The sequence below is a fragment of the Chinchilla lanigera genome, unplaced genomic scaffold (genome assembly GCF_000276665.1).
Source record: "Chinchilla lanigera isolate Chin_1 unplaced genomic scaffold, ChiLan1.0 scaffold00129, whole genome shotgun sequence".
Lineage (NCBI taxonomy): Eukaryota > Metazoa > Chordata > Mammalia > Rodentia > Chinchillidae > Chinchilla > Chinchilla lanigera.
In genome coordinates this window covers 3,856,393-3,871,149 of record NW_004955530.1, presented here as the reverse complement: position 1 = coordinate 3,871,149, position 14,757 = coordinate 3,856,393, and the positions used below count along the sequence as shown (strand labels likewise).

At 39.9% G+C, this 14,757-nt stretch overlaps 1 protein-coding gene across 1 annotated transcript in view; it reads left to right on the top strand.

Annotated features, from left to right (window-relative positions):
- The window catches only part of Tle4 (transducin-like enhancer of split 4), a gene marked incomplete at its 5' end in the record, with an annotated part of 137,261 nt that overhangs the window by 61,447 nt on the left and 61,057 nt on the right, over window positions 1-14,757 (top strand). Inside the window, 2 exon segments of the mRNA XM_013507550.1 lie at window positions 8,835-9,039; window positions 10,387-10,403. Of these exon segments, the coding sequence (XP_013363004.1) occupies window positions 8,835-9,039; window positions 10,387-10,403 (222 nt within the window).

The following is a 14,757-nucleotide window of genomic DNA, read 5'->3' as shown; positions in this document are numbered from 1 at the left end:
TCAATTTATTCTTACGAATGGATGATTAACCACCTCATTGAGGAAGGGCCGCACTGGGTCAGCAGGGACATCACTGGGCTGGGTGATCGGTTTTGTGTTCCATCTTTGGTGCGGATGCCGCCTCCCATTGCCTCTCTCCTGGGATGTCACAGTGCTGGTGCTGCCCCAGGGTCAGTGTTCTTCACATTTCATCTTGAGAGGTGCATGAGTGCGCAGTGAAATCAGTTCATTGGCTGTAGCCAGCATGCATTTAAAACAGAAAACAATATTAGGGTGTGCTACACATACTCGAGTTTGGTATTGTGAATTTCTTTTCCTTTGAAGTTTGTGCAGATACATACATACACTCACAAGTGCAACACGTGTGTAAATTGTCAGAATGTTGCCAAGCCGCTCATCTAGATGGCATCTGAGGTTTATTCTGTCCCTCGAGTTCTAGGATCAAATTCTGGGTTTTAAAAATACTATGGAAAGCTTTTTTTCTGAGTATAATCCCTTTGCTTGATAACTTTAATGACGATTGGTTTCAGTAAGAGTAAGATTTCTAAAATTTTTCTTTAGTTTAAACAAGCCGCTAGGGAATTGTATTTCTGTTACTAACGTGCCTATAAGTCCCTTTCCCACTAAACTTTAGACCAACTTGGGAAAAAAATACTCACAGGATCACCCATGGGAGGGTTGGTAAGTCAAGTGTTTTGGATTTTTTTCTCCTCCTTCTTTGGCTTTATTATTTTGTGAGTGAAATTGTAAGTTAGGATAGAGCAACCCTTGGCACGGGTCTCATGAGGTTTGCTTGCTTTGCTTATTACTTGTCTTGCTTTTATGACCTATCCAGATATCTTGAGGCCTGCAGAGGTCTGTGGTTTGTTTAGCATGAGGAATTTATTCTTTCAGTAATAATCTTTCATGGGCTGCTCTAAATGTGTATCATTTTGTTGCAGTAAATCCCATGTTTTAAGCCATCCTGAATGAGTTACAGATGAGTTTAGTTTGAAAAGTTTCTCCTTTGTTGTTTTGCTCTTGCTTCTTTCCGTATACTCACTTAACTTTCAGCTTTCAATAGAGGTGTTTGTTAAAAGCAGAGAACTCCAATCTTATGGCAAGAAGAACCCACCTTCTCTTCCCTGCCCTCCACAACTACAGGGATTTTGAACAGTAGAACAAACACTATATTCATCATCTAGATCCACCAGTTGACACTTCCTCACTTTTACTTGCATCTTTGTGCACATGTGCTTGTCTAAGTGCTGAACTGTTTGAAAGGAAGAGATAGTCATAGCATTTCACCCACTACAACTGCAGTGGGAGTCTTCTCGGCAAGGCCACCTTCCTACCTGCAGGCGTGCGGTTTGGTGGTACATCGTTCCTCCAGTGGGGCCGTTCACACTCACTTTTCTCCAGTTGTCCAGGGATGGTCCTTGATGCAGCTAGATTCTTCATGTCATTTTCTCTCCATTCCAGGATTCGTACACAAAGATCACCTTTGTTGTTTTTCTCTTTACTCTTCTTTAATCTAAGTTCCCAGCCATTTTGCATTGTGATGTTGGCATTCGGAAGACTGCACCTAGTCCTTTGACTCATCCACAATTTGGGTATTTGCCTGATAGTTTTTCATTGTTTCCGCAAATTTAGATTCAGGTTGGATGTTTTTTAACGGGAACACTACCTAAATGATACTGTGTGTTTGCAGTTGTGTCCCATTTTTCGTGAAACTAGGCAATCTTTGGGGTGATACTTTGACTGTGTAAATGACCTGTTTCCCAACAGCTTCTATCCCATGATTTGGGGATCTGTGCTGGATCAGTCAGTAACTTGGAATTGGGAAGTAGTAAATTTTAAAATAGTTTTTTCTTTTAAATATATTGTAGAGCCTTTTTAGTTCTGTCTTCCTCTGTGTGTGTGTGTGTGTGTGTGTGTGTGTGTGTACCTTTTCCGAATAATAGCACATCTCATATAATTCTCGCAGCAACTTGGGGAGGTGGGGTTCACAACTGATCCCACTTTCCATGGAGAACCAGACTCAGGAGTGTCAGGTGACTGGCTTTTGCTCATGCGAATGGTAAGGAATCCAGCTGCGCGGCTGTGGAGCCACTCTGATGCTTCTCGACTATCACTGGAGAGGACCACCTTTTTCAGCTCAGCTTCCACAAACAGAAACCATCTTTATGTCTTCATAAGCCAGGGGACGCAGATACCAGCCTAGTCTCGAGCTTGCTGCTCCATTTCCGAGCCTGTCGCCTCCTTGCAACTCCTCTCAAGCGCTGCTTGGTCCACCTTGTTGCCGTCCTGGAATAGTGAATCCTGGCTGGATCAGGACGCGTGTGTTCAGTGTGCTTAGCGTGGCTGGCTGGTGGAAGCGTGGTTGTGTGTTAGGAGCCAGCTGGCCCTGACTTCAAAGGCAGCCCTGCCCTGCCAACCATTCTCTTCTCCTTGGCCTCAGAGGGCCCATAGTTCCACCTGTTTTCTCCGATATCACAGTTTCCACTCCTGGAAGCTTTTTCTTTAAAAAAGGAAAAAGTATAATTCAATTCAGTCATTTATGATGCTGGGAAATTTGGGAAATTAATGATTTGGCAGTGGGGACCACCTTTTTTAGATAACCTTTTGCCTCTTGCACATCTTGTAGCAGGCTCACTTCTTCCTTTTTTCTTTGTTTTTTTTTTTTTTTTTTTTTTTTTTCTTTTTAAAGAAATGAAGATACAGGTACTAACTGGGTCCATTGCTATGGGATATTACTGCTTCTAAGGAAGGTGATGCTGTTTGAAGATTCTTCTTTTCACGAGCGTAGATGAGATGAGGGATGGTGACGAGGGACGCATCTCTTTGGCTGGCTGCCGGGTAGCAGCGTCCCGAATTCCCAGGGAAGCAGGGGGCTGCAGCTGTGTCCTCCTCACCAGGTCTGCTCGCTCTCTTCCAGTCAGTCAGTCACTGGTGATCAGGCATTGGTGGATCCTTCATGAAAAGGCATTCTTCATTTTACTGACAGAAAGACAACATTTCAAAGGACATTTTTTGTGAATTTGAATTGTTCTTGACTGCTTTCTGTGCCAGGTTTAAAGCTCTAATAAAATAATTCTTTGTTACAGAAAATCCAGTACAAAGCTATTAACAGAATTAAAGCTGTGTCTAGCACCTACTGCTGTTTTCAGATATAATTGCTAGCTATTTTTCAGAACTAAATTAATTATCTTAATAGAGTGCTTACTTGCATAAGTTTAAAGTTTGTTCCATTTTAATGTTTATTCTCTTGAGTGGTCCATCAAGAGATCAGAAGAAAGTAAGTTTGGTTTGCATTATGGTTTGAAGTAATAGTGTATGGTTGTTTGTTTTTAATGAAATAAGGCGTTAGAAGATGGTAACAGCTTAAGAAAGGTTGATGAGAAGAATTTTGCCAAGATGCCTGTTTTTCTCGTAAGTTCTCCCTCAGTTTATGGTTACATAGCATAGAGTACATTTATTCTAATGTGTAATTGGTTCTGTAGTCCATGGAGTCTTGATTCTTTGGCTTGTTTGGTCTTTTTGTCCCATCTAAAGTGAATGTGTGTTTAATTTGGTGCTTTGTAATTATCTAGAATGTTGATTTATATTTTAACAACAAATGTATATTGAACTGCATACTCATACATTTGCTTCCTTTTGGTCTTTAGAGGAGAGAGGTTTTATATTTAGGAGTGTGATGATGGTGTAAAGTAGGGAGCCTTTGCAGGCTAATTGCTCTGTAATTAGGGACAGAGATATGAGGACAGTGGCTTCCACAGTCTTGCTGGCAGTCCGTTGGATTAGCCTTCTGCAGCGCCTAGAAGTCACATCCAGAGAAACCAGACTCCTTTTCTAGGAAATCTTCACTGAGTTTCCCTCTGTTGACAAGATGACTTACTCTTCTTTTTATTTCATTCTTAAATGTTACTTGATATTTGATAAATTTAAATGTCGTTAATGGAGAAAGGGATTGCCATTCAGTTATGCCTTTTGTGGCTTATTGCTTTTGTTTAACGGTGGTCTAAAATGTCTTGTTCACAAATCGTTATCAATTCCCTAGTAGGTCTGACACTCCACTTCTAGTTTCTGAGGTGAGGAGTTAACAGAGCAGTTTATTATAGCCAATAAATACACAAAGAAGTGGGTTTTAGGATTATAAGCATTTTAAAACCAGTTGTGATACTCCAGTATCGGTAATGTTTCATGTCTGTATTTTTCCCGTATACCTCTTGGGGCAATTAAATATCAAACATACAGTTTTATATTTCATCCCATTTATGCCAAAGATTGCAGTTTTTTAAATTTTTGCATGAAATTCATATATGTTTCCTAAGACAATTCAAGAAGCAAGAATTTGAAGAGAAAAATTTTATTATGTTCTATTTTATGGGTGTTCCAAAAATGGAACACTAAGCATAAAAGGATTAAAAGCACTTCATGAAAATTGTTCCTTTCTGCAAGATGCCATACTGCATATGATGTTTTGTTTGATATTTTGTGTGTGTAATGGGCAGCTTGTGCCATGAGTTTATGACAATCCCTTTCTTTTTGCTTCTAAGTTCAAGGCATATTTTATTAAATGATATGACTGTTGCCATCCCTGAGATCTTTGGAAGGACTTTTCATACAAGAAGTGAAAAATCAAAACCTCTGTATGTAATGTCCTGATTTGAATTCTGGGACACAAAAATTGCATTAATGAGTAACTAGGGAAACCTGAATGAAGTTTTTAGTTTGGTTAATAGTAATAACGGGCTTGAGTTACTTTCTTAGTTTTGATAAATTCTCTGGTTATATAAAATGTTAACATTAGTAGAAGCAAGGTAATAAGTATCTGGGAACTCTGCTGCAGGAATTTAACTCATGAAAACCTGCAAATATATGGATGTATAAACTAAATAGTTTGAGTTCATTAATTTAGGGAAAGATCCGTGACAGTTGTACTTGAACCCGTGTATAGTTTGTAACATTAAGAATTGAATTAAAAGTTCATCACTAGAAATACATATTTTGCATGCTCATTTTAAGTTGTTGGTGTTCACTTTTAAATTTTCCAAATGCAAGTTGATTGTAGGAAATGCTAACATCTTCATTTATTTCGTTACATTTTAAATTCTGAAAAGTGTCATCTACAAGAAAAATAGAGTCAAAATTCATCAGTTTTTAGTGTCAGTGCTGACCTTAGGTTTGAACACCTACTAAGAATAAGAAATACTTAGGTACTGTGAGATGATTGAGAGTAATAATTTTGTCTCTGTTGTCCTGAATCATACAGTGTCACACAAATGGTCTTGGACTTTCATGCTGTCAGTGCTTAGAGGCCAAAGTAGAGATTCGTTTGCTTGAGCCAAGGTGAAGAGGGTATTTCCTGGAGAGCATTGCTCACAAGTTTGCCAAGGGAGGCTAATGCTGGTTTATAGAAGATCTTGAGTGCTGAGAAACTTGAACTTTTAATTTTAGATAAACGAGGTCTATTGTTTTTGGAAGTAAAGAGTAATCTTTGTAAGACAACAACATTTGTCAACAAATGGTAAAAAGAATGCTCTAAGGTAATTGGCAGACAGGATGTTTGAAGAGGCCATGGAAAACATGGGCTGTGCTGAGATAAATGAGTAAAACTTAAATAAGTCACGTGGGGGGTTTTCTAAAACACACGCATGACGTGAATTTACAGCAAAAAAACCTGCTCTTGGTGATGCAGTACAGTGGACTGACCTGAGCTGATGCAGGCTTAAAAATGCATGTGCGAAGTGCTAAGAAGGGCTCCTCACGGTAGAAACACAAGGAATTATTTGAGAATTTACCAGATTCCGTGATTATGAATCTAGGGCTACAGAAAAATGGTGACTGGTAACTCGAGCCAGTGTGTGTTGCCTGGGAGTCTTAGGTCACACGCTCTCACGTCAGGTAGTGCTGGCCTGCCAAGTAGAATCATCTGGCAAGAAGTTAGGCTCAGGGTAGGGAAGCTTAGGAGACAGAGTTGTGAGAACAAATTTGCACATAGGCAAAGTGACAGGCAAGTGACTGTCAGAGGGCAGTAAGGGAGAAACGTCCCCGGAGGAAATACAACTGGAACATTTAGAGAGTGGCAGTAAGGCTGGCTGTGGTGATTGCATCGAGTTTTGAAGCCAAAAAAGGGGTTTCATCTAGAACAGTTTCATTCGTCCATGGCTGCAGAGAGCTCACAGATCAGACTAAAATCTAGAATCAGTCTGTTGGAGTATGGCCCTCAGGTTCATGAGAATAGTGGGTCTGACGGCAGGGTACGAAGTGTGTGCGCGCGCCTGTGTAGCCCGGGAGCTGACGAGCAGCGGTACCCACAGATTGACGTAAGTCTTTAAAGAAGTGTGGCAGTGTGATGATGGAAGATGGCGAAAGAAGGTTGTTTTTATTAAATTTATCAGATATTTGTCAAATGCCAGTTGTGCTTCAGCACTGTGTGAGAGGCAGTGGAGCACACGAAAAGTGATTAAAGTAGTGGGTTCTGTCTGCCCCGAGGAAGTGCTACCTCGAGTTCTCTTGATTCTACACGGGCACTTCCTCTGCAGTCAGATGTTAGTGACTCCGGTAGTGAGCTGACAAGCAGAAGGACACAGCCAGTGACAGAGGACGACTTGGAGGTGTGAGGGAGAGAGAGGACGAATTGAAGGAGCAGTGAAACAAAGGAGAAAAGATCCTGTGGCTGTGCAGGCAGGAAAGGGTCCGGGTTGGGGAGGAAAGGAGCCTTCTTCTCAGGTGGGCGTGAAGGAGGAGAGGCCGAGGTCCTCTAAGAGCTGTGTTGAGGCTCTCAGGAAGTCTCTACTATGGATGCCATGTGCAAAACAAACTGGGATGTAGTTTCTGCCTTTGAAAAGGATGAGGTCTAATGGAAAAATGAGGCAGTTTCTGCTTCATTTTTACCGTGTAAGAGAATAAATGCAAAAAAATTTGAATCGTGGAAGGTATTGGTTTTGGAGGAGAGGCTGTTCTTGAAATGTCTCATGAAACACGTTTGTTAATGCATCAAATACTATGTAAATGTTTCAGTGTCTGAAGTTAGCTAGGGTTAGTTTGTGTCAGGTGCAGACTCAAGAGCTTAGAATCTAAGGAGAGGTAAGACAGCTCTGTATAGGCTCTTGCAAGTTTCTGCCAGTTGAACTTAGAAGTAGAAAGTGCATGTGAAATATTAGGAGAATTTAGAGAAAAAAAGAGAACGATTTCTTGCCAATAAGTTGAACAAGGTTTTGGAGCAGATTTGTCACCTGTTTACATAAATTTTGTTTGGTGTTTTTATGTTATTTTCTACACATTTAGAAAATATAATTGTGTGCTCGTACTTTTTGACAATAGCTAAATAACAGTGTGTAAAGAAGCATGAAGATGGTTTTATCCATGAAATGAAGAACTATCTAATTCTAAGGCTACCCCGGTAGAAAAAGCTTTGCCAGGGCTTTGCGAGAGAGGCTTGGTTGGCAGGTGTTGGGGATGGAGTATGAGAACCACTCCTATTTTCAGTTCCATGTATGTTAACTCAACTTAGGTGTCTGTACTTCATTTTACTGACTCTATTTTAAGTGCATGGAGCCAGAAAATATGTGCAGGTAAATAGGAGAAAAGAGCTAATTAATACCCTACTTTGACTGTGATGGTCAAATATAGGAGAAAGAAAAAAGTAATTTGGAGAAAAGTTCACTGTTTCCTTGGAAAGATTTTAAAAAGACATTTTAAAGTCCTTCCTATAATAATTTTAGGAGCTATTTTGTGAAATCCGACTTAGAAAGCAAAATACGGCTGGAACTCTTTGGCTATCTTAGGTTAGGACTAAAGTGATTTATTTAAAGGCAGTAAGTAATATTTAAATGCTTCAGATGTTAGTCTAAGAATTACCCGGCGCTTTTTCTGGTGGAATATTGTTAGCAGAGTTGCAGCTGAAGGGACTCCTGTTGAGGGGTAGGCTTAACTCCTCCTCCTCTTCCTTTCCCTCTGAAGAAGCAGCTCCTCTGCAGCAGAGCTTGAGGTGGCTCGCTGAGGTCAAGCACTCCCATCCCAGCCTCTCGAGGGCTTTCTCTGTGTTGCCAGTGTGCTGGTAAAAATGACTTTAAACTCTTGTCAGCGCAGTTACTGGTGCATGCATCACAGTCCCACTCAAATAAACCTGTCACAACACAGAGCCGGCCGCCGGAGAAGAGTACAAGGGCAGGCCTCTAGCTTTTCATTCGAGCATCACTAAACGTGCACAGAGTGCCCAATTATTTCAGCGTTATTGAGCAAGCCTACAGGAGGACCCAAGCCTTGCTACATTAGATTTTCTTTAGTAATTTACTCAAGTACCGCTGAGGACACTTAAAGGGCTTAAAACGGTGGCTGCAACCAGTTTCCTTTTCTGGGTTGTTAATTCAGGTTTTCTCTTTCAAATTAACTCTGGCTGCCTGCTGCGCAGTGGTTCTGGGAGCACTGTTTAACACTAATTTTCTCAATTTTCAGCTTTTTTTGTTTAACATAACTGCTTTAACAGTTATTCATGTATATGTTTTGATTAGAAGTGTATCATAGCTGGACTTTTTTTTTTAAGAACAAAATGCAGGGGATTTTCAAAAAGTCTGATTTTTCAGCTCTTAAAAGTTACATAAGTTCATGTCTTAAAACTAAAGTTATTTGCAGTGGATGTTCAAAATCCCCAAATTGAAGCAAGAAAGGTAGTATTCATCGAGTCCACATCTCTCCCTCACTTTTTCAAGAATGCACACTCTGGGGGTGGGGGCAAATGTTTCCTTCCCGAGAGCTAGCGCTTCCCTTCTCCATGTGCTGCTCCTTTTCGGTGGGGGGAGGGGTGAATATAGGGGACAAATTCAATATCTAGGTCTGATTGTTCACAGCAGCAACAACTCCAGGCTCAGCATTTGTCACATGGACATGGTCTGCCAGTGCCGCTCACGCCGCACCCTTCGGGGCTTCAGCCGCCTGCCATCCCGCCCATTGGCAGTAGTGCCGGGCTCCTGGCCCTCTCCAGTGCCCTGGGAGGTCAGTCCCATCTTCCAATTAAAGATGAGAAGAAGCACCATGACAACGATCACCAAAGAGGTGAGCCATGCTCTTAGGGTATCAGGCTGGGACTGGCCACCTGATGCTGAGAGTAGGTTCTAGATGCCATTGTTGATTCTGTCTCTAAGTTAAATTTTACCAGTGACAAACAGTGGATTTCTGCTAGAAGGTAAAGCCATGATCGGAAGCAGTCGTTTGCCAAATGACACTTGTGTGGTTGGTAAAAATGGACATATTCCCCAGAGGCAGAGAGGTCTGTTGCCTTTGATGCCTTGCTACTACTTTGTTTCCCAAGTTTTAATCGGTAATGAAGTCCTGTGATGTCCTGTGGTTGAAGTAGTGTGTTCCATTACTGGTTATTGGTTCTATTACTGGTTACTGGTTCCATTACTGGTTACTAATTGTAACCAGACTGACTTTGGGGAAAGACTTACTGATGAAGAATCACTCCATATTTGACCAGATCAATTATTATAAATCCACCAAACTGACAGAGGGCCATAAAAATCTCACAGATACGAAAACGATTCTATTAGTCTAGGTAATTGAGGAGTAGAAGACGAATTAATGAAGTCAGTTGACTTAACTACCTCTCTCACCTAGTCTGTGCAGAAGCATTAAATCTGTCCTAATTTTTTCCAATAAGGATAACACAATTACTTATGCCATTAATTGATTTAAAGGCCAGTTGTGCTTTCTCCAGATTAGCTTCCTTCCTTCCCTAAGGAAGGTGATGGGGCAGAGAAACTTTGATATGATACTATGTATGCTTGTATTTGAATACACGTTGTATGTTGTATGTTTGTATTTGAATAATACAAAAGAAGTTGTATGTTTGTATTTGAATAATCGCTAGTAGCTAATGACAAAAAAAAATGCAAAATTACCTTGCAGCATTCCTTTTGTGTGGCTCATTGGTCTGCAGGGCATGGTTCATAATTAGCAGCTTGTATCTACTCCTGTTTCAGTGTCCTTACTGTGCATTATATTCTTGGGTAAATTATTTTATCAAATAAGCATAGATTTACCATTTCTCATGTTAGAAACACTGTAATATTTGCCTTTTGGTTATCTTAATGCTATGGTACAGAGTTGACTCATGAATGTAAATACTTTTATAAGCAGAAAAATCAATAAGATATACAAATAATAAGGTCTAGCTTTGGTCCTTCTGAAATTGTGTCAAAGGTAGATTGGTGCTTTGTGAAATCTGGTAAGAGTCATATTAATAATTAACTTGGTAGCACAGTTGACATCTGTGTGATTTATTATTTAGCAGAGATCAAGTTTGATAAATGCATGATTTTGTGTAAACTAACTGGTACTTTTCTTTTTTCCTTCTTCCCACCACTTTGTCTGCTTGTATTGCTGCTGTTTTGCCTATAGACAGAGACTCCATCAAGGTAGGACTCAAAATGCACAGATAAAGAAATGCTTAAAAGGGTTCTAAATGATTGAAATAAGTCAAATCATAGATGTTTTGAGGTTTAGAGAATAATATGGTGAGCTTTTACCAAATAGTAGTTAACTGACTTTCTAGTGTGTGGGTGGTATCTTTGAATATGGTCTAGTTTCTCTATCAGAATCAGATTTGTAGAGCAAAGTTGAATTATAAGATGAGGCTTGTATTGCTCATTTTATTATGTCCTCTCGTGTGAAAAAGAATAATTCTTTTTCTTCACTTGAGCTTTGGCTATAAGATAAGAACAAGGAAAGTTAAGTCAACTTATTTGTTGATTCATAAGGAAATGCGTATACCAGTTTCATTTGAGAGACAATTCCATTCTACAAAATTCAGCACCAGAATATTTGTTTGGATGTCATAGTTCAGTGGAAGAGTATGGGCGTGGCACGTATGAGGCCCTGGGTTTAATCCCTAGCACCTCAAAAGAAATTTTTTAAAAATTGTTTAAAAGCATTGCTATTTACCAGAAAGCATTGCTATTTACCAGAAAGCCTTTTCTCTTTCTTTTTAACATCTTGGTTTCTATGGTGGTAGTTAATTCTCTCTGTTTGCATTTGTCTTATCTGCCTCTGTATCTCTTTATAGAGAAGTTGTAGGTAAACAGGGAAAGTGTTTAGGGTGCTGTTGTTTGTAGATGCCTAAGGTCTGAGTGGGATATGCTAAAGAAACTTGAATTTCTTTAATAAGCAAATGGGAAAAACAGTCTGCCATCACAGGAAGTGAGTAAAGTGTGAAAGTTGAAAGTTGCTTTGATCACTCTGAGCCAGTTACATTGTAAATATGCCACTGTATTATGCATGATTATGTTACATTTGACATTGCATTACTTATAGATTACAAAGGAAAGACAGTTCTCAATTGTTGGCCAAAGGACAGATTCTGTCATTTCTCTTTCTGTATTTTATAGTATTTGAATGTTGTGTAACTTAGTTAAATCTTAGATTACAAAGGAAAGACAGTTCTCAATTGTTGGCCAAAGGACAGATTCTGTCATTTCTCTTTCTGTATTTTACAGTATTTGAATGTTGTGTAACTTAGTTAAATCTCTTGCAGTTTTTAGTGAAACTATGTATATGAAGACTAAGATCTTTCCCTGCAACAGTCTAGGCTGTTACTTTGAATATTACTTTACTCCTTGTCCTTTACAATAAAATAAACATTTCTGAGGCTCTTAAGGGTTTTTTTCTGCCCCATGAATAATGGAAAATACACATTCAATGTATCTATTTTACCCTTCCAGAATCTTTCTTAATTTGAAAGGACATTTGCAATTCCATATAGATGTCAACATTTAAAATCGGAACTGTATGCATTATATTATTTAATTACACATTTATAGTTTTATATTTTGTTGCATAATATGTATATCAGTACCTAGATTAAAAAACACTCTGAAGTGTTCCACACGTGTACTTTGCAATAGTAAGTAAAGGCAGTGACCAGAATTAACTGATAGCAGCGCTAGGAAGGCCTGTCTGGTTATTCTGAGGCCATACTGTAATCTGTCCCCTGGTTTCTTGTGATCCATACCTCTAGGCAGGCCAGTTAACTAAGCAAAAGTCTCCTCATGCCCCATGCCTAGCAGACTGAAAATATTTATACTCCAGTGCACACTTTCATGTCAATTACATTTTATATTCCCTCATGCAAGAGCTGGGTATATTCTGAAGTCGTCTGTAATCATTCACAGTGAGTTTGGAAGTGCCTGTGTAGCTAGAAGCCAGGGGAAAAACAAAGAAATTAGAAGTGGATGGTTTTGCCTTGATTTATTATAGCATGGTGACTGTGAGGAGGGGGCATTCTCAAACTCGAAGTTGCATCTTAGCAGGTCTGGGGCTGTGCTGCCATAGTTATGTGAGGTGAAATAGTTTGCTGGTTTTCTTAAATGTGGTCTGTGAGGCTCAACAAAGCAGTCTGTTGCTTGTTCTGCTGATCGTTCCTATCCTCTGCTAAGTGATTCCTGGTTAAGAGGGGCTTTTATGATTGTCGGCTTGTGACTCAAGCGGGTTTTTATCAGTCAGAGTGTGCCAGTTGCCTGCAGCTGAATTGGGCTTGTATGAAATAATTTATTCATGCAGGATAATGCTCCTTAACATTTAACAGGTAATGAACGTGACATAAATTTCCTTCTTGCTTTTAATTTTTCCCTTTCCTCTTCTAATGTGCAAACAGGCAGCTCTGGTACTCTAAATAATAAGTAATTTTTGGCCATCTGTCAAAAGGAAATTTCAATACAAATTTAAATTAATGGTGCCTGAAATTTTTTATAGCTCCTCTAAAAGCCTCTAATGTGCAGAAAATTCCGAATCTGCTGGTAGTAATTAGTGTTGCATGTAATGAGAATGTGGGCAATGTTATACAGCCCCATTGTAACATTTTGATATGGTAGCAAAATTTTGATTTATACGGGGTTGTGGATGAGTTTAATTGTGAGAGACATTTTAAAATGTTTCCTTGATTTTACAGATTATTAAACAGGGCAGATTTCAGAATAGCTTATAAAATGTAAATTTAAACTTACTGTAAAGATTTAGGTAATTAAAGTGCTTTACCTTTAGGTGCCAAGTGAAATGAAAGAAATCACTTGTTAAATTGTTGGGCCTTTTTCTTCTTTTTCTTGTCTCTGCTTGGAAGTTCTGTGGCTATTAAATCACACGCTATTGGCTTTATTGATCTTGTTTTCTGTAGCTCCAGTAGCCAAGTTCATTCCTAAGCCTGTTATTTGCAGACTTCTGTCTGAAGTTTTTCAACAAGGGGAGAGAATATAAATATGGACCTAAAGGAGGAAGCACCATAGGAGTCCAAGGATCTCTTTCCTTGGTGATGAGAAACTAGAACCATGTGTGGAGTGGGGCTGTTGAAGTAAGGGCCATGACCTCTGTAGCCTCGCTTATCTGTCACTGACTCTCCAGTAACTGTGTGCTCAGTGTGAGTCTTGGATTTGAGGCCTGAAAATAATGAAAATTCAGACTGTGGTCTATTCTTACTCTTCATGTTAGAATAGAAAGCCCCAGTTTAGCTCTTGGGCAAACCCATAGACTGGGTTCCTCTTCTAAGTGGAGCTTTCTCTTGGAACTGGTAGTGTACTGCTGGTCCTTCCTACTGAGAGTGAAGGGGTGGAAATGGTTGGCTCCAAAATGACCTCCAGAGATGACCTCCCCGTGCTGCCAGGAGCCTTCCGGTCGGGCCGCCAGAGGTACCAGATCAAGAGCGAGAGTCACATGCTGCAGGTCATCAGATCTCAGATCCCTCTGCAGTTTTCATCTGAGAGGGGTGAAACGCGGGTAACGGTTCAGAGCGAGGAAGGGCAAATTGCCTAAAACTTGTTAGGAAGTTGAGAAATTATAGCCTTGTTAGCCTCCTCTAACCTCCAGTGCCCTCATAGTTCTTATATAGGCACCCAAATCAAGGCCCATCTTCAATTCAGATAGCAGAATTCACTTTCCTCCAGTACTGATTACTCCGTGACTTCTCCCAAGTTGCTGCTACTGTGCATTTTTATTATGTGCCTTTCCTATCTGTATAGTTGTCTATCTTGAAGCAGTGACCTTCTCTGATTTGACTTGTGCATTCCCAAATTGCTCTCCCAAACCTCTATACCAACTTTTTTTCTTTTTCTTTTTGGTTTTTGGTTTTTTTTTCCGGTACCGGGAGTCGAACTCATGACCTTGTGCTTGCCAGGCAGGCGCTGTGCCACTGAGCTAAATCCCCAGCCCCCTCTATACCAATGTAACCCCACATGTCATGTTTGAGTATGTTCTCAGACAATGAACCATTATCGAACTGCATATCAAGTTTTTGTAATTTTTGGTAGTATGGTGAGTCTGGATGGTGCACTTTTAAAAAATGTGCATATAATTTTCCAACTGAATGCTTTTTCTGTGGGTGTGTGTATGTGCACTTTATCCTCTGAATTCTTGTTTCATTGAAAGGCTTTCATAGTGGTTTGTTTTCGCTTTGTGTATTTTGGAGTTTGCTCTGGGTGGATGGCTCAAGCATCACATGTTGCAATTCTGTTTTCTCTCTCAGTTATTCTCTGTTAGCAGTAAAGATTTATCAGTGGAAAATTAGAAGAAGGTTATTTTTGTGTGCAGATTAAAGTGAGTGAGTCAGAGCAAGAAAGCACTTTTGCCTCATTAGTTGGGTGTTACGGGTGGAAGTCGGTTGTCAGCCTGAATTAGAATTGTTACTTGTACTTGCCAGCTCACTTTGCACAATAAAATGTAATGGTCAAGGTGCCGCGTCGTCTTGTGTAACCTGTGTGCCTTGCCCCTCACGCCACACCTGCTTCT